A 20988-nucleotide genomic window follows, 5' to 3' on the forward strand; every position below is an offset into this window, starting at 1 on the left:
GCCAGGCCCTGGATTGAGCTATTTTATTGTTTGGAAGGCAAATTCATTTCATCCTAGAGTTGATTTTTTTTTTCCCCAAAGAAAATGCATTGAAGCCACTTGCACTGCGACTTAACAGAATCCTTGTATTTGTCAATAAGGTCATGCAAGTGTTGATGTCTTCTGGAAGCAAACTTCTGTTAGCAATTCCGTTGTCATTCATTAAAAAGAAATACTATCTTTTTATTTAAAAAGCATCACAATTTTCCAGAGTATTTTCATTCAAGAATAGTTAATTTATCTTGCACTTTTTCTTAATACCAACTCAATGCCAGCAAATCATGGCTAGACTTGTGTGAGCACAAACAACTACCTATCATGAATTTCACAGAATCATAGAACAGCTTGAGTTAGAAGGGACCTCAAAGATCATCTAGTTCCAACCCCCCTGCCATGGGCAGGGATGTCACCCACTAGATCAGGTTGCTGAGGTCCTCATGTAACCCGGTCTTTAAAACCTCCAGGGATGGGACACCCACAACCTCTCTGGGCTATCTGTTCCAGTGCCTCACCACCCTGAGTGAAGAATTTCCCATAGCAAATGGCTGCCTCGGTACCTCTCAGAGAGGAGTCTCCAATGACTAACACCCTTCGTGCCTTTTGGTACACTCTCTCTTATCCTGAGCATCTTTCAAATGCGTTAGTGCAGGGCTAGAAGGTTGTTTACCTTCCTCTTGCCAGGATTTAAGGCACGGCTGTTGCTCAGCTCATAGTCATCCCATCTGTCAATCCAGCTGGGCACACTTACACCCATGACACCCACCTCTGCCTTCAGGACTCAGGGGAACTTCCAGAGATGGGGGTTTCCTGGAACTGAGGGTCTGAGCAGCTCTTTCTATCCTTAGGAGGTCTGTTTGGGTGGAGGCATCTGCCTGGGAAGGTTGTGGTCCCTCCATCTGGGTTTCAGCCTCAGAACAGCAGACTTGACAGGTGGACACTGCTACAGTAGAAGGCTCTTCCTCTGTTGCTCCCAGAATACAAAAACCAGAAACAATAACAAAACCAGATCCCATATCCAGACAGTTACTAATCACTATGGCACAAGGACTTAGACATAGGGCATTTCATTGATAATTATGTGAACTATGCTATTTAAACTGTTGGTCATTTTCTTTATTGCTTTCTCCTTGGTCTTAACCAACGTTCCAGGTCTTTCCTGCATTCTGTATGGAGTCCAGCAATAGATAAACCAAATACATGAAATGAAAATAAGCTTGAGGAGCTTTGTGGTTAAGCTTTGCATCCAAACACTTATTTACTCCCCAGGTTAAAAACTTTATCTTTTAAGAAGAAAAATCTCTTGTTTTCTGCATGTCTCTTGGATATCTCCTCCCCATTTTCCACAGTGGTCCGATATTGCATGTACTGCCATCGTCACATAGAAAATGTTACCAGCAAGTCTGATCACAGATGAACTTTTTCCAGAAATGCATCTGCTCCACCAACGCCATCAAAAAGGTATGCAGCATTGTCTGGGCTAACAAAGAGGCAAGATCAAATAAGAACTGTGCTTAAGAGAGTGTTTGTACATTCCTGGCATCACCAATGAACTGTACCTCACCTCAGACTGCCACAACCCCATTTTTTCTTTGTCTGGGGCAGAGAATATGAACTGCTGTTAGGACCATCTGGAGAATTGTATTAAATTCTGGCTAGTGAAGAAACTTAGCCATGCCCTGTCCTTCCTTGCTCTCTTCCTGAGGCACATTATGTTTATGCTATGTTCTGTTGATACTGGAGATTTCAGAGATGTCTTGTGGCCACTATACAGGAAGTCTCATAGGGCACATTTCCTCTTTGCCCTTCTGAAATAAACAGCATATTTATGGCCAGAAACTAGCAGGAACTAGAATGAAAGATTTTGGCTCTTTTAAATCCCACCTATCTCTGCCAGCATGAATATTTTCTTGGGACAACCACTTATCTTTGTTTTAAAGCCATGTTTCAACACGGTGGCAAAGATGCAATAACTCCTCTTTGGCAACTGGCAGTTACTTTTTTTTAGAAAGAATCAGACTTGATTCTGTATCACAAAAAGAAAGCCAGTGTATCATGGTAGCACGTCCTAATTTTAACCTACCATACATTCTCTTCCACGGATTATTGATATTAGAAATTACTAGATGCACTGACAGAATTAGAAGGCAGACATCATAATGCAGGAAGATGGGATGGAGAACTGCTCTAGGTACTTTGCACTGAGGAGCAAAAAGATCTGCTAATGCTGATCAACAAAAAGGAGATGCTTTGTAACATAACCATCTGCACCCTTCTCTGAACCACAATTTTCATTAAGAAGCTATCAAGAAAAAATAATGCTTCTTTATAAGTCTGACAAAAAGTGATGGCAACATCTCTTACTAATTTCTCACATTTCCTATATGCTTGCCCATACCATAATACTGAATTATTCCATTTCTAATAAATCCTGAGGGGAGAAGATACAAATCTTTTCAGATGCAGGTATATACATGAAAAGAAGGAAAGTAAGTCGTCCTGGAATATACTTGGATGTTATTTGATTAAACAATTTAAATACTTTTGTTAGAATTGCAGGATGACACATCTGCTTTCCATCCAATTCTAAACCTCTACTCGTCAAAAAGTAACATACAGTGAAGTCCAGTGCATTAGCCATTCTTGTCCTACAGAGCAAACTTGACTGGTCTACCTACAGTCCTGTGTCTGGATTTTGTAACTGGAAATACTGGTAGAAATTTTCTAATAGAGTGACTTCCTGTCAAAACACTTGAGCCAGAGCCTAAGGATAGCAAGCTTCCCGGTTCTCCTGGCGTCATCATACCAGGCGGGCAACTTGAGGCTGTCTGTCATTTTTGTAAACTGTGAGAAATGCCACGTGTGGAAATGGTTCAGTATTTGCCAGATGCGGTGTTACAGAATATACAATAGACAAAGGCATTCTGGCTTCAGAGTGTGCTTTTCCCCCATTCAAAATGAAAACCTTTCCCAAAGTCAAGCTTTTCCTTTTCTTACTCAGTTACAGTATACACCAATGCACAGTCTACTTAAAAGAAAAGCTTCATTGACTGCAACAATTGAAAATTACACAAATAACATTTTAAATTACAGTCTGCACAAAGCCCTCTCTCCACAAAAGCCTTTGATGGCTAACTGGTAATGCTGAACTTCCTTATATACCCAAAGCGTACTCCCGAACCTTGTTCCTTCATGTTGTAAAAGGGAACCTTTTCAATCCTGCCAAATTCGTTTTAGTGAATTCCTGGGCTTTTAGCCCTCTGGCTAAGGGAGTCCCAAAGGCTCAGCAGGAGACAAAGACAAGGTGCTCAGGTCAAGGGGTGCTGGCATTGTATTATCAACTCTCAGGTGACAAATGAATGCCTTATCTTAAGTCATCCTTTCCTCTGACTTTTTTTGGGGAGGGAGGGTTGGTTGGCTAGCTGGTTGTCTCGTCTTCCAGGAGCCTCAATTAAGTAAAATCAACATATTCTTAGAATTAACATACAAAATCTAGGGTAACATAAGGTATTCCTACATTATTCCCAGACTTCAATAGAAGATTCTGCATTCCGTAATCAAAAAAAACAGACTCCTACCAGTATAAATGATGGAGGTGGTGGACTTGTGATCTAAGCACGCCCATGCTCCTGGGAACTACCAGTGAAACAGCAAAGTAAACCACTGAAGATCACAGTGTTAAATGCACTGTGGTTTACACAGTCTACTGCATTCTTTGGCTACAATTTTAATAGTTTTGATTCTACCTGTCTCCTTTGATTTCTAATGTGGGATTTTCATGAGTCTGGGTGCATTTGTGTGCAAACTGGTATTACAAACATACAGAAGTTGTGCTGAAAGTGTCATAGTGTTTTTCTAAGAATATGTTATAATAGTCGTTTTGTTTTTCCCATCCTAGAAAAAAGTCACATATATACATATACAAGTAAACATTCTGGAATCTTATCACAATTCAACTGCCCTCTGTCATTCATTCATTACTTGTTTCACTAATAGGCAAGTTAAGACATCCATGGTTCTATCTTGACAGATAAAATATGTAATATAAATATTTAACGTAGAAAATATATCTGTGATGATACTGTGTAGTAACTCAGGCATTTGATTTTGATTCTGAAGCTTTTAGTAATTTTGTACTGCAAGATATTTATGCCAAAGTGTGCATCCCTAACTGCAGCAGTAATTCTTAAATTTTTAGTGGTGCTAATGAAAAAGAAGTTATTTCTAGCCTAATTTTGTATCCCTAACTATGAGAGTAGATATAGTCCCAAAAATACACCAATAAAAATATATTGACTTATTTTATCATATGAGGAATACAAATCAAGGTATGTGTGCAGTTTACACATAAATATAGTTATCTCTGAATAAGAATTATTTTTATTTTAGCAGTTTTCTATTTGAGATCTTGGCTTTTCCTAGGATTCTGCAAGATCCGTGTTCTTGCCCTGCCTCTCCCCTTTCTTTTAATGTGTAACTGCTTTATATAAAGTGATATTTGTATGCCAGCAGGTAATATGTTTATGGAGTAGTCACCCAGACCTGACAAGTACTGTAGTGTATTTCTTTTGAAAATTGCCCAAGGTGGGGTTATTTTGTCTGCTTTGACAAATTGTATGTGCTCTATCCACGTTACGCTGTCACATCTACCTTAGGTTCATCAGTATCTTATTACTGATGCTGTTGTTTTTAAATCCAAATACAGTACGGGGAAAGCAAACAAGCACACAAACAAACCTATCTCAGTAATAATTTTAGAAACAAAGCCTAAAACAATGACACTGTGCCATAGCCTTGAGTGATTTCTTTTTTTTTTTTTCTTTCCTAAATTGTGTTCTAATTCTTCAGAGAACAGAGAGGGGAGCTTTGAAAAGGTGCTAATAGACCATGAATTTGCAGCAGTGTAGTTCACAGCGAAACACACTCCCACTTCAAGCTCAGGCAGGAAAAATGAGGGCACCACAGAAGTGAATTAAAAATCAGACAAACAGTCCCAGCAACAATCAGGGCAGTAGCAGCTTATAAGATCAGCCTCATTTGGCAAGATGCCCATCATACCATGACCTAACATGGCCATGGCAGGAGGATATCTTATGGTTTACAAAAAAAAGATGGGGCATGGGTTAGTAGTGGGGAAATAGAAGCAAAAGGAACACCTTTTAAGCCTATGTGGAACTGACTTGTTTTACAGAACAGTGACAGTAAACTTTTAGGTATTTTAAATGTGATTGGATAGTTTATCTCTAATTTATTTTCCATTGTATATACATCTCTCTGGATTAGCTGTGCTACTGTGAGAGATTACTGTTGCAAGCCCCCCCCATCTCCTGCCTGGGGGTATTGTCCCCTCAAATCTCCCAGAGCTGCTCATGTGTGTTCTACAAATGAGACTGTGGTTTCATGACAGTCTAATCCGATCTAAACTGGGGCTGCTTCAGTCCCGCCGTCCCCAGCTGCTGCCTTTTCCTGTGCCAGCAACGATGCTTGTCTGGTCGCACGCTGAACTGATTCAGAAAACACAACTAACATGAAAAAATGTATCACTTTCCTCCCAATTTCAGCTCCCTGTGGAGTCAAACGAGCACCAGTGCTGGTGCAAGAGATGGGGTGGGGATATACATGATGCAAAGCAAGGCCTCAGCATAAAGCAAGGCTTCGGCATCTCTGGTTTGGATCAGCTTAAACCATCCTGGAACCACACTCCAGGCTGGGCTAGCCAATGCCTCCTATTTAAAGTACTTGTGCTGATCCAGCTCTTCTGGTCTGGCTCAGGTTTGGGAGTGGTCCTAAAAAGAGCTTCCTCATCAGAACAGAAGGGGTTGCAGCCTCCCCTCGCCATCAGCAACCACTTCCTCAAACACACCTGTGTTTCCTTGTCTTGTGCAAATGGCTGTGTGATCCACAAAGTCTCCAAGGAATTTCCGAGTTCCTATGACAGGAAAGACATTGATGAATGTTACTCTGTGTTGAGTCACTAGAGGAAGCTCCCACTTGGAGGCAAAGCCAAGCTCCCAAGTGTCCCACAACAACCAGGACACTCTGGGAAGCTCAGGATCCAAACCTGATGTGACAGATGCTTTGAACACAAAGAGATGATGAGGAAAGAAAATGGTAAAGGGCCAGGTCAAAGCCTTTTTTGGCCTGGAAATGGAAATAATTTTCCTCCCTTTCTGAAGGTTATTAGGCCTTTCTTCAGACCCTGAGTGGTCAGGCCACAAGCAAAGGGGATTGGTACTTGCTGACTTATCGACACACATTGTCACATCTGATATGTGCAGGCTGTCACATTTAGAGGTGGGGAGGAACACACAATATCTAATAGCAAGCATGTAATTAAGACAGTTTTACTACTTCCAAAAGTCACTTGCTTCTTTCCAGTACTAACTGTGGGATGCTTTAGAGCCAACACAATTTAGAGCTTGGAGATGCTCTGACAACAGACTGATGAGGACTCTATAAAGCACACAAGAGAGAAAAAGAGTCCTAAGTTCAAGGAATGAGAGAGGAAAGACTATATTCACAAGGGTAAGTACTGAGCATCTGAGGGTGCGAAAAGAGAAACCAGTTAAGTTAGAAGAAAACCCTGAAGCCACCTTTTAGATGACAGACTTGGTCCTGGGAGGTGAGTTTGTACCTACAGGTTCCCAGCCTGTGATATTTCACCTAGAGCAGCACATCTGAATGGCTGGGGTGGTGTGGCCTGGGAAAGCAGCGGGAGTAACATTGCTCAGATTTTGAATTGTCTGAGCAGGAAAATACCTTAATAACGTGAAACAAATGCAGTGGTTGCTGGGGAGAGAGAAGCAAACCATAAATTATAAGAAAATATTTATACTGGGAAGGGGGAAAAGAGGGAGAGAGAGCAATTTAGTCAGGAATAAGATTAAGAAAGCAAAAAGTTTAACCAATATGCTTGCATAACTGCTTACTGAAGTAAAGACACTAGAGAGAGATTATTATCTTTAAATAAAACTTTTCAGTTTCTTGTCATACAGCCAGTTGCTTGTTGACAATTATTTTATTGTCAGATGCCAGTTTATATCCTAAATGTCTTTGGTTTGAAAGGACTGTTCTGTTCAGGGGGTAATTTAGCGGCCAGCCCAAAACTGCCCCTTAGGTGCAGTTCATTTGTAACATAATGGAGATTCACATGGGTCTTCGTAAGGGGAATGCTACTGTATTAACATTCAGGCCAAGAATGTTATCTGTTTTACCCTCACAAAGCGGTGTATCGAGTTCAGCTTTTTCACTGATTCTCAAGAGAAATAAAATCATAAAGATCTTCTCTGCCAGTTGCAGATGTGTTCTATTTTTTCCCTACATCAGAGCTTCTGAATCACTCTTCATAATAGTCAAAGGCTATTCATACTAAATGGGGAAGTTCTCACACACTATGATGATAAAGCACTTCATCCATTTGAGGAAAAAAAAAGGAAGAAAACACTACCCACAGAACTGCAACATCATATCATCTGTGCTTTGCCGAATGTTCACAGAACAACATTGGAAGTCATTGAAGTGTCAGATAGTGATTTCATCATGTGTCAGGCCTCCCACTAATAAATGATTCATCTTTCTCAGTACTGACACCTCACAGAATTAAGGGGAAGAAAAGAAATTCATAAACTTTAAAGTGAAAAGTACTCTACTGATACTGTTCTTCCCAAGTACACACTAAGAATGTGCTCAGAATTTAACCTTCCATTTATCTGAAGTGTGCTTTTAAATTTTAAAAGTGAATATATTACAGTAAACAGGTATCATAGAGTTCTGTATTATGTCACTATAATAAAGAAAGGTAACTTGCTCAGTTTACAAACATGAGATTTCCAATTCCCCCAGCTTTGTGAACCTAAACTGGAATTGGAAAGAAGTCTTCTTGGTTTACATAGCAATGATTAACAGTACATTGGTGGCAATAAGCCTGCCCCAACCTCTTGAGTACTGATCACAGTTGTAAAAGCAAATCTAGCTGCTGTTGAGGGCAATGAGAGACTTACAAATGACTTTAATGGAAATAGGACTGGAAGGAAATTTGTCACTTTAATAAGAATTTACATAATCAGTCTTTGATGCTTCATAAAGCCAGAACATCCCCCATTGACGACAGTAGCTCTACAGGATGAATGTGACTAACTAGTAATCCAAACTTATTTCTCTCAGGAGGTACGAATTTAAGTGCAGACCAAAACCAGGCAATGTACTTAGTAAGATACTACCATTTTTGCTTGGTTTGCTATGACACTGAAGTCTGTGCAGTCACATACTGAGTTTCCAGTTTATTTTTTTCTATTTCAACCAAATGTAGTAGGGACACAGAGATTTCAAAATTCCCGTGTTCTTTGTAAAAATAAATAGCTAGGATAAGAAAGATTTTAGAAGTGCCCTACCCAAAAAAAAAAAGGCTGTGACATGAATTTAAATCTTATGAAACATTAAAGAATCCACATGGGAGAGAGACCTGACAAATGACCCTGCTGTAGGAAAAGAGACAATTGTAATTCACTATCAGACCATGAGACACCAACCTATAGGAAACCAGGCTTTGCTGGTTCTGCCACTAATGGAACTCATTCAGCTACAGTAGTTTTTTTCTCATCAAACCAGCATCTATTATAAACAAAACACTTCAATCGGTAGTCTCAAAGCTTGAGGACCATATGGATACAGAATTTATCCCACTTGATTCCTCTCCTGTGGAGCAGGGAAAAGAATTAGATGAAGATGATAAAGTTTGGACATGGACTCCCATTCTCAGCAGAAATAATTAGGCTGGTATAAAAACTGCTGGGGACAGAAAAAAAGCTGTAAGCCTCTGAGGTCTCATGTCATAAGCAGATACTTATTTTTCCGCCTCACTCTGAATATGTATAGCAGAGTTACTAATGTGATTAATGGAGCAGTTAAAACCGGTAATGTACAAAATCAGGTTATTCTTTGCTGTTCCTTTACCTTTTGTTTCGGTAGAATTAATTTGGGCATCCTGGGTAAAGTTGATGTCCAGTTTCTCTGTCAGTTTGATTTAGCGTGACCTCTTCACTGTCAGCAGAGGAATCTAAAAGACGGCAGTGAACATTCAGATGGAGGAAAATTTACATGGCTGTGGGGCAGAATGCCTGGAAGATCAAAAAGAAAAAAAAATAGTAAATACTTAAAACACTTTACCATGAAATCACCTTCTCCCCCTTCTTCCACCCTCTCCCCCCATGTTAAATCAGGTAGAAAAGTGTGATAATATTAAGGCTTAATCCAATTTAAATAAATTATTTTCTTGTAAATGTTAAAACAATCATTACATGCATCATTTACCCCCTCCTCTGCCCATAGCCTTAAATTATGCTCTATTATAGCCAGATGGAAAAAATATGCAGAAATGTTTCTTAAACATCTGAAATTTTGGTTTTGATAATATTCAAAGGTAAAAGTCATTTAGGAGTTCCAGAAAAAAAAAAAAAAAAAAAAAAAAAAAAAAAAACCTCCCATATATATAGGAAAGCAGTATGGGATTTTGTATAGCAAACTTAATTAAGAAATTTATTTGTTAGGTTACCAACAATATTTTATTACGAGCTGAAGTTATAAGATTGTTATATCTCTGTCATGCTTGGCAGCAAAGAAAGAACACATGCAAAGAACAACCTTGTTCTTACAATTAATTACAAATGTTCAAATGAGTGATATATCAGCCCCTGTCTACACTGTATAGTCATGCATTTATAACTATTTCACTATGCATGGCTATTAAAAAGCATGCTTTACTTCTATAGTAGCTTGATTCTACACCACAGCCATGGGTAGTTACGATTATTCATACAGCTACCACTAGCCAGAACTATAAGTGTCAGTGCATTTTAGCCAAATCTGCATCAACTAACCAATAGTGCAGGCCCCTTCAGCTCTTTCTTTCTTTCCTTCTTTCTTTCTTTCTTTCTTTCTTTGAAAAGAGGGCCCTGTAGCTGGCCCTTGCAGGGACCCCACTCACGACCTAGGGATTGCCAGCTGAAGAGCCCTGCAACACAGCAACCTGCAGAGCGTGGGACAAGGAGCAATCTGACACAGACAAATTCTCCCAAGCAGAGACATCCATCTCAAATGCTCCCTTCAGAAATCTTATGTCATGCAGCTGTGTTTCTGGTTCACAGCAAGGTGCCACATCTGGGTGTCCAGCAAGGGTGAAATATGTAGGTGAAGCTAAAAAAAAAGGAAAAGTCAAAGTGTAATCACTTCAATACTGAGCCAAGCCACTATCCCACCAACCAGAAATCTCTGCTGTGGCTATATGGACACTGGCACCTACACATGCATGTCCCTGTGGACAGAGACCTCACTACACACTCTTCTAAATACAGAACCCAATGTTCAAAGATTACAACACAAATCCCACAAACGGGATTTAAAAACCATCTCCCTGCTGACCTCTCCTCTGGACAGCAAGGTATTTAGTTTTAACCTCACACCTTCAGTTCATGCTTCTCCTTAGGAACAGTTGTTTTCCTCAGTTGCCCAAAGCTAGTGCTAGCAGTAAGACGGAACGAAACCAGTCTCACTGAGAAGTGTTTCAACAAACCAAACCACTGCAGCTCTGAGCACGTAAGTTGCCAGTGTTACTGTTACAGAGGGAATTCCAGCCTTTGACTCACTGGTAAGTAAGTCTGTTCCCACGCCATTACCTCATCCACACAATTCCCTAGTCCTGCACTGTTTGCTAAGAAAGCTTGAGATTATTTGTGTTACGCTCTATGCAGAGAAACTACAACATACAAACATATAATTACACAGTCATGAGATGCTCCCTTCCAAAAGCCTTAAATCCTAAACAAGATTATCTTGTTTTTAAAATTGATCTGCCCTGCTTCACAAGATGAGCCATCTCATGGTCCAGGTAGGCAAGATGCATATTATGGCTGTACAAATTACCAGGCACACACTTACTAGAAAGGGCTACTGGGGCTGTTGCCCACACTCTTAATGACAGCAGCTGCAGGAGTACGTGTTCCCCTGCCAGCTAAAGCGAGAATGGCACAGAAACTCAAAAGGACAAGCCTACTTTTAATATACAGGCAACACTGGCAGTTTGAAAACTTTTTAATTAACAAACACAACTAATTGGGTATACGTATGCTGCAAAGCTGGCTAAACTGCCTTGGGTTCTAGAAGCAGCCTTGTTTTTTTGTTTTTTTTTTTTTTTTTTCCACTTATTTGTAGGACATTGTAGGGCAGTAATCTAACAGAAAACAACCATACTTCTCAGCTGGCTAAATGAGCTCAGCCTGACCTCTCTACTTCTCAGCAAGACGAAGCAGAGAGAGTCAAATTAGCTTTGGGGCCTTTGTATCACACTGCAACCTGCAATATGGAGATAACCCTCTCCTTTTGGAAATGCCGGGGGTGAAGCAACTCCCGCCTCACCGTCCCGCCTGCACGGCTGCAGGGACCCACGGCTACAGCAGAACCAGCACAACTCGCCTGGAAAAAGGGGAAGGGAGGAGATGCTGGGACACTGCCCACGGGGCCTGCAGAGCTGCGTGCGTACTTCTGATCCGGGAGAAGCAATAACCCGATCTGTACTCTACGCTGTTCTCTTGGCAATACACAGGCTTCAAAAAACATGCTTCCATTGTGACCAGATATTCGCTTCAATAAACAAACTTTAATAAAACAAACAATTAAAAAAGCCAGATACTCGCACACAGCGCTCCCAGAAAGCCAATTACCGAGAACCACTCTCGCGGGCCAGCAAGCAATCTCTTCCCCAGGCCAGGCACCGAGCAAGAAGGAAGCCTGCTCTGCTGCTGGGCAGGAAGGAGCCAGGCCCACTGGGGCTTTGAAATAAAACAAAGAGCTTGTTTCTGAGATAACTGCGTCTTTGTGGGTTGGTCAGCAGCAGGCATCCTGGAAGCTGGCTGGCTGGCAACTTTACCCCGCCTGATGCCTTCCTGGTGCGCTGTATCTGCATCAGTGAAGGAAGCAAATCTTTAGCTGTACCCAAATCCCTTCAGAATTACATTGTCAAGACTGGCATTTGATTGGGCCATCCTCTCTCTGTTGTTGTTGCTGTTATTTTAAACCTAATTCAGCCTTTGCCACAACTCACTCATGCCCAATATCCTTAATCTACAAACACTCAAGGACAGTAATTCAGCTTTATTATCCATATTCCCCGAGCTCGCATTTCATAAAGTATAAGCACACTCAAGAAAGAATGATTCCGAAAATAGCCAGGCATGTACATTTCCACCCTCTCTTCAGGAAAGCAGTTCAAAACATAGGTCCTACAGACCCTTGTAACACTTAATACTGCTAACCTGAACCTCTCGATAGCAGCAGGCGAGGTCTTCAGAAACAGCTGGTGTTTTATCTTAGCCTCTCACACTAAGCTACTGCATCAGCATCAACCGTGCTTACATATGCATTGCAATGATAGAAGACATAGCGTGAACCAAACAAAAATTAGAACACGGTTCCAGAAAAGCCTGTCTGAGCTCACATCGGCGGAAGACTTTGAAAATGTGCATCTAAAGCCAGCACATACTTCAAATTTGATAAAAACAACTGAAACCGCCACTGGAGTTACTATAATTGGCTATCACAAGCAAGAAATAAACATACCCAAGTTGTTGGGCAACAAAAGATATTACCAAAACCAAGTTAGCTGTTCCTGTAATTTATTTTGTTCCCTCTGCTCTTGGCATAATGATTTCAGGGCCTTAAAGCTGTATGGTGCTGGCATACCACAAAAACTGGTCAAATAACAAAAGAAGCAGGGACCATCCAGCACCTGACAAGATGTAGGTATTATGTGTATTGTTATTAAACACTGCTTGATAAGCTTCCTTAAGGCTACAGCAATAAATTGGTGTTTCTGTCTTTTCAGCAGGAGCCCCCACTCTGTTTGTGTTACTTGATTATTTACAAAGATGACCTTTTATTAAAAATTTCACACAGCCTCCACTGCGCTCGAAATTAATTATACTTGGCTGTAATGCAAACAGTGTTTCAGATGTGTGAAATTTACAGCCAGGTACAAGGCAAAATGATGGCTAAACGTTGGCTGGTAAACTGGACACCAGCAGTGCTACCACTGCCAGTGCTGGAGCCAAGCTTGAGGCCTGATTCACCAATTTTCCACACTCCTCATCTGCTGGAATCAGCTGTGGGCTACTGTTTTTGTTTGTTTGTTTGTTTGTTTTCCAGGAGGAAAAGACAGTGTGTGCAATGCTTGAGAGGAGAAACATTATTGTCTACAAAGATGAACTCTAGCATGCTACAACACCATGCTCAGCTCACAACCTACATTTCACTGGTCCCGCTAGCCTCGTCTTCCCTGTGGCTCAAAGTAAGCATTACACTCTTCACAAGGCTTTGAGAAAAGAAGGGGGAAGAGAAACACAAACTTTCAAATAGGCAAAGAGAAGAGAGAAAAAGAGAAGAAAGGCTGGGTGGAATATTGCACTCAACTCCTTCTTGTACCCACTAAGGCACGCTCTTGTTCCCCTTCTTATATGTTGAGCTCTTCTTTCAGAGTAAAATTGTCTTACTTCAATTTAATGGCCTGGTTAAATTTATTGACTCAACTAAAATTGTAAATGTTCATGTTAACTTCTGAGTTTGTGCAGCAACTTGTACTGAAACAAACAAACAAAACAAAACAAAACAAAAAAAAAAGAGAAGTTCTCACTGCATTGACCGTTCTCATTCAAGCTTATGTGCGTTCACACCCCTCAAGAGCTACTGTCCCACAGTCCTCTTTCTCAATTTCTCAATTGATGCAGAGCAAACTGCAGTAAACACTGAACAATGTCACAAGGACAAACACCCTTACATTGCCAGCTATAAAAAGCAATGAAATCAAACGTGAAGAAAAGAAACGTTGAGATAGTACTGAATTCAGCAGAGAAAAAGCAAAGAGGCAAGTGAAGAGATACTGCCTTTTCTGCAGTGCTCACTAAGAACATCATTGATTGTCCACAAGCACTATGTTTTCATCATTTCTGTGAAATGAAAGAATAGTAGCCCCAGTTTACAGTTTGTCCAGAGGCAGTCAGAAATTAAGATCTGAAGAGCCTCAAAGTACCTAAAGCCCAATTCTTGTGAGTACTGTGCACTGCATACTCTTTGAGTACTCAAAAAATACAGCTTCGAGCAACCTTTGGTGCAGATGCATGTGTAGTCCTAAGAGAACCCATAAAATAAGGAACACAATGCATGACCTACAACAGGAACACGTTAACAGCCACGGATATATTTATTTCCCCATCTCCTCTTCTACATTCTCAAGTGGGGAACAAAGTATCCTGCACACTAGATTTGGATCAAAGAGCTGTGATGGCCACAAGTCACAACTCATCACCCATCTGACAACTGTAGCTATTTACGTACAAATTAGTAGTGCTGACCTGGCCACTATTAAAGATTGATGTAAATGGCCTATCCAGCATTACGTTCCTTGGCAGAGAATCAACTTCTCCAGCTTTAACAATGAGATTATGTCTTCCCGTCTTGCATTCATAGGAATACACGAGGGTAAGAGTTTAACAGACAACATTCTCCTTCAGCATGCACTCTTAATTCATCCCTAGAGCAGACTCACTTAATACACTGTACAGAAAACAATCACCCTATGGAGGAGAGGGGGAAAGGTATGCAATCTATTTTAAGATTATTATAAAGCAATATACAGATGTGTGGATGGAATTAAGATTGCATAAGCATTTCCTAATTCTGGCGTTTTGTAACTTTTGAGTGCTTAACTTAGCCCCTTTAATATCCTTTCGCTCTAACCATCTGTGCAGTGTCTGTCTGCACGTGCTGCCTCAAGGATCCAGGAGATGCTAGGCACTATATCTCAATTGCTGAGAGGACTTTAAATCACGTGCATAAATCTGCATCGCGTGAATCCACACCCATTGTGCATGTGGTACAGAATCCATGACTCATGTAGAAATTAAGTGCGTGATAGCAGTTGCCTGTTGGGAATCCTCGGATGTAGACGCAGCACCTTGTGCGTGCACTAGGTAACTATGTTGGATGGTCATTATGTTTGTGTTTTATAAACCCATTTCGCAAACTATAAAGTAAAAAAGGTTGTGGGGAAGTGGCCAAACTGCCTGCCAGCAACTGGCTACAATATCTCTATTTCCCTGTGGGAAGGAACAAAAGGAAGTAGTACTTCCCTCTTCTGTACGGGATTCATTCAGAGCAGTAGCCATTTTTCAATTAGATACTTATTGTAACACTATCTTCAACTTTCTACTCCAATATTACAGAAGTATGCTGTGTGACTCACAAGACCAATGGAAAACAATGAGGAGAATATGAATACAGGAAAGACAAGATGTTTAAAATATGACAAAAAAGAGGAGGGAAACTCAAATTAGGGGATGTGGAAACAGGAATACTGACATCAACTCAAACCAGAGGCAAGAATTACTACAGAAAATTCAGCATTCTGGGTATCTACTGGAAGAGGCCCCTTTCTGATTGTCTTCACAACTTTCTTACCTGCTACAAGAAAGAGTTGTTTGCCTATGGTAAAGTTCTTGTCTTCTCAAACACAAAACAAAGTGTGCGATACATAAGTGGTGGTGTTGTTTATGGCACCAAAAAAGCTACTGTCTTGAAATGTCTTTGATTTTCACAAACCCGGGGGTCTACTTTCATAATCCTTTAACCTAGTTTCAGCAGTATATCAAGTGTCCAGGAAGCCACTGAAACTTGTGAAAATATGAATTCCTTGTCCATTACTGTATCTCCAAAGATTGCCAACCTGAAGAATGAGGGTTAGAAGCAAGTTCTGTAATCTTCAGTGTAAAACTACCAACCTACTCCCACCCTTGTCCTTCTTAGCTTACAGAAGGTTTTGCTTTTATCCACACAGGGATTAGATACCAGAAGGCAAAGTTGCATCCTTTTCAGATAAAACAAAACAAAACAAAACAAACTATTAAACAATAGACAATTTCATCTTGTCTTTTTTTTTTTTTTTTTTTAAGTAGGCATAATTCAGGTAAATATGCCACATTTGAGGAAAAGGTATCCAGAAGTTATTTTTATGAACTGGTAAGCAGCCATCTGTCCACAAACAATCACAGCCTGCCCCCCAAGACAAGGCTTCTTTTATAGCTGAACTTGTCTGGCATCATGCCCTTTGTTTGCTGACTGGTGAATTATGGCTTGAGAATTCACCCTATATGTTCTTTCTGCCTTCCCCGTACTGCCTGTGCCTATTGTTTTATCTGTTTGACAAAAAATAAAAAATAGAAGTTTCAAATGACTGTTCTTTGGTTTACAGTAGATTGTCATTTGCCTTATGAACTACATACTCTTTTTAAAATTTTGTCCAGAAACCATACCAAGACCTTACTGAAGATCTTTCCCCAAGAGAAATCAAAGGACACTACAAAATATTTTGCATTTACACATGCCTTCCAAGTCAGTTTTAAAAACAATAGTCCCTGATTAAAAAAGACTAGTAGTCATACGTAAGTCAGCTGCGATGAATGTTCTTTTCCTACAACCTCTGAAAGAAATTTTACCTATGTTGAGATGTGAAGTAGGTAAGTATCATGAAAGCTCTAGTAGCTGGAGAGGTATCACCAAGGTTCCTTCTTAATGGAGCTTCCTCTTTTCACTGGAATTATGTACTACAAGATTATTTTATGTGCTAGGAAGTGCCCATATTCCACCTGTTTCTTGGAGGTAACTGCGCCTGAGATGTTTAGTATACACAAGTCCAAATGCACAATGCATGAAATGAATTATTCTCATGCAAACAACCCACAATTTTACCTCCACCTCCCCCTCCCCCCAAGAAATCCCTAAGCTTTTTGAACTATGTTATCATGTTTCAGGACACTGAGCGTGTTCTGTCCTCTGTGTGTTGTTGGAAAGGTTTACTCTGGACAGTGGTAAAAAATAACTGTAAAACACGAGGATCCAGGTTTTGGTCTCCTTTATAAATCCAGGTAAGTCCTAGTAAAATAATTATGTTAAATGGGAAAATTAATGAGATACACACAAGGAAACTCTACCATGTTAACACTAGTCACTTAAACATCTTCAAGAAATACTAGAGTTGAAAGTAGCCAGGATATGAAACTCACCATCAAATTAAAGTTTTCCAGAAAAAAATAAAAATAAAAATAGTGACCTACTGTAATGGCAAATACTGACAACATCAGTATTAGCAGTACTAAATTCTATTGTATCAGAACTTAATTAATTTTCTAAACCAGTCAAGCCTCAGTATTTGAAGGGTCAGTCTCCAAAATGCACACAAACTAAAACAGAAGGGAAAGATCCAATGCAGAAACAGGATACCGAGCATATACATAGTATGATGCTCTGCAACACTGCGCACGTATGTGAATACAGCCATGGACCTATGCAAAAGGTTTCTGTCACCCAGCCTTGAGCAGAAAATTCATTAGTTTGCACTGACAGTAAGCTCTTGTTCAACACATGGCACAAAAGCCAGTAGCAAACATAGCAGCAGCAAGACATAAGAACAGCCAGAAAGTAATCTCCAAAGTGTGTGTAGGAGGAAAAGTTGGTTTTGCTACCTTATGCGATTTGAGAAAAGGGAGGTAGGTTTGTTACAAGAACCTTTTCCTTAATTGTTGACTTAGAAAAACACGACTATCTTTGCCTCTTACGGTTTTCTGCAATGTCTCCTACAGAAAGTGTCAGACCCACTGTTCTTAACTGAAGAAAACCCGAGACAAAAGTGTTTTCTTCCACATATGTCATAGGCCTTCAAGCTACATAAATATCTTAATAAAAAACAGTGAGGGCAGAGAGTTCAGCATAACTAAAAGAAATGTTCAAATTTCCATCTTAGAGGAACAAAAAACCTCTCTTCATACTGACACCTAGAAATAACGTGTATTTTCCTACAAGAGGCCTAAAGAAAAGGCCTCAAAAGATTACCTTGATCACAAGTAGTTATTACCATAAAAACTTGATACTAGATGAGGCCAAGCAAAGGTCGTTTCTCTCAGCAAAACTGCTTCTCAAATACTACTAGAAAAAGCGCCTAAAATAGTTAGGGGCAAGCCCAAAGAAGCGAAGTGAAAATTAAGTAGCTGCTGCCTGACTTGATTTTTTCCTTTTAGCGCTTCAAACCCCATTCGGGTCCTGTTTCTAGGGCAAATGGAGAACGCTGTGCTCGCATGCCTGTGCGAGAGAAGCTGGACGGAGGGCCTCGTGGCTTACAGCAGCAGAGTGGGAGCCAGCAGGGACTTAAGGGGTGACTCCGGGCCTTCAGCTCTGCTGATCCGAAGCACAGCCACTCAGTGGCCTTACACAGAATTTTCTCACCTATGGGGCGGAGGTTTTATTCTACAGAACTGAATGAGCATAAGCGGCATTTGGAAAAGCGCATCTGGAGTGTCTGAAGCGAAACATAAGCGTATGCATTAGGGCAGAGGTACGTTCCCTCGCGATTTGTGGTGAGTTACACTGAAAAGCCCAAATGGCCACCGACTACAGGAGCCTTCCTGATATTTCACCGGGGAAGCTGCCAATTACCCTCTCAGTGCAAAGCCCTGTCCAGAACTGCCGTGCTTTCTGTGAATCTGCATGCTTCTCTCTGCGCTGGTGGAAAGAAACGTACAAAAGCACAACAATATAAAAAAAACGACCACAAGTATTTGCAGCTCGTAGCTCTTTATTGAAATTCCAGTCCTGAACCCCATCAGCACCCACTCCTGTGTGTGGGGCAGGAGGTAACGCACTGCGGGACGGTGGGACGGGAGGAGGAGGAGGAGGAGGAGGAGGAGGAGGAGGAGGAGGAGGAGGAGGAGTGGTGCTGGTGACCTCAGGCTACCTCCGGGGCGCACCAGGCGGCCTGTCCCGAGCTGACACCGGGGCCGACCGAGTTTCGTGCGGCCGCTCCCTCCCCCGACCCAGACACATCAATCCCGGCGCCCTGCCGGCAGCCTCCCCCCGCCCTTGCGGCCATAAACTTCCTCCTCCTCCTCCTCCTCCTCCTCCTCCTCCTCAGCGCCATGCCCCCCCCTCAGCACCGCCCCCGCCCCTACCACCGACCGCCCCGGAGGGGGGGGGGGAGGGGGCTCCTCGCCGAGCAGCCAATGGGCAAGGGTGCACGGGGGGGGGGGGGGGGTGAAGCGCGCGAGGCACGCCGGGAGATGTAGTTCGCCGGCGCCGCCATTTTGTGGCGAGGGAACTACAACTTTCCCGCGGAACGAGGACAATCGCCGGGCCCTGCGCGGAGCCCCGCGGCCAGGCCAGGTGCTGCCAGCGACCGGCGGGCCCCGGCGCACGGCCGAGCCCGGGGGACGGGCGCAGGGCCGGAGCGGAAAGGAGAAGCGGCGGCAGCGGGGCGGGGAGGGGGCAGGGCAGGGCAGGGCGGCGAGGCCGAGCGTGCTGCGCGCTGAGGGACCGTCGCCAAATTCCCCCCGTCCCCGTCCCCGGGCTCGCAGCGGCGACCTTGGGCCGGGTGCTGCGGCTGGAGCGGCGGTTGGGAGTTGTGGGCATGCCCTAAGCGGTGCCCGGCGGTGTGTGCGTGTGCCTGTGTGTTGTATATATATCTATACACACGCGCGCGCACACACACGCAGACATATATATTATAAAAAAAAAAAAAAAAAAGGCAGCCCAGGTCCATTTAAAGTTGCTGGCGGAGAGCTGTTCTCATTGGTTAGGGGGGAGCTGGAGGAGCAGAGACACACACAGTGCGTGCAGCCCTCGCTGCTGCTGCTGCTGCTGCTGCTGCTGCTGGAGCTGCTGCTGGTGCTGCTGCTGCTGCTGCTGCTGGAGTTGTCTCTGCTGCTTTTCCCTGCTGCAGCAGCGCCAACGTGACTTCCAACATTTTTGTTATTTATCTTCTCCCTTCAGTCCCTTTCCTTTTCCAAGATGTAACTACGGCTCTGACACTAAGGACCTGCAGATCGCTTAGGTGGCTCGAGAAGGAAAAAAGGGGATATCGAGGGCGTCGTTTTTTGTGTTTAGGGGGAAATTTTCCATTATAATGTTTCACTAAAGTGAATTTTTTTTTTTGTTTCCTTCGCCTTCGTCTTTTTTTTTTTTTTCGTCCCCCATACCTCGGATTTATTGCTAGGAGAATCACATTGTGAGGAAAGAAAAGTCGGATTACAAGATACCACTACAAACAACCCCCTCCCCCCCAGGATTTTTCGGTATTTTTTTTTTTTTTAATTGTCGCGGCTTTAATTCATGAAGCAATTGTCCCCTTTTGCAATCAGAATTTGGATACCAGAATGAGCAAAGAAAGACCCAAGAGGAATATAATTCAAAAGAAATACGTAAGTGGTCATAACATATATCATTTGACTCCCAGTTTTAGGAAATGGCAGTGAATGTCAAGTTTACAGCTAATTCTGCGGCGATACGGTTTTTAAAAGAAATGTAATGCTGGGTTTGTTTGGGGTTTTGCGTTTTGTTGTTGTTGTTGGTTTTTTTTCTTCCTTTTCTTCCCGTGGCGTGGTGGGGGAGTTTCAGAGGCCCCCTTTTCCCGGGGAAGCCTTCCATCCAGCCGGGTTATAAAACCAGCCTGTGCCTCGCGGTTCCCCCGCTGAACAAATGTATTGACCTCAAATGACACAATCATCATCTAGTTCTCGATGAAAGGCGGGGAGCTCGGGGGGCTGCCTCGGGGCCGGGGGGGGGGGAGATGCAACGAGACGGCGGCTGCCAGCGCCGTGCCGCCGGCTTCCCCCGGCCACCCATGGGTGCTCCAGCCCGGAGCCTGCTGCAACTTGCGGCCGGTGGCCGTGCCGGGCCGGGCCGTGCCACACGGGAAAATGGCTCGGAGGAAAAAAAAAAAAAAAAAATGGGGAGAAGAAGCCGCAGCCCGAGCTCTCCGCTTCTGCTTCATTTTTTTAAAAAATATATTTATTTATTTATCTTTTAATCCGGCCGATCCCTCGCGATTGTCTGCTCCTTTAAAGGGGAGAAATGTGCGTGGACGGC

The 20988-nt window shown here is 42.4% G+C and overlaps 1 protein-coding gene across 2 annotated transcripts in view; it reads left to right on the plus strand.

The window, feature by feature from the left end:
• Nucleotides 1–19481: 19481 nt before the first annotated feature.
• Nucleotides 19482–20988, plus strand: part of JARID2 (jumonji and AT-rich interaction domain containing 2) — a 213612-nt gene continuing 212105 nt past the window's right edge. The window contains exon 1 of one of the 2 annotated variants that reach the window (XM_035316744.1): nucleotides 19482–20321. In XM_035316744.1, coding sequence (XP_035172635.1) covers nucleotides 20277–20321 — 45 coding nt within the window. In that variant the 5' untranslated portion in view covers nucleotides 19482–20276. The remainder of the gene's footprint in view (nucleotides 20322–20988) is intronic. The other variant, XM_035316743.1, reaches the window with a different exon arrangement.

Source organism: Oxyura jamaicensis, chromosome 2, assembly GCF_011077185.1.
Source record: "Oxyura jamaicensis isolate SHBP4307 breed ruddy duck chromosome 2, BPBGC_Ojam_1.0, whole genome shotgun sequence".
NCBI lineage: Eukaryota > Metazoa > Chordata > Aves > Anseriformes > Anatidae > Oxyura > Oxyura jamaicensis.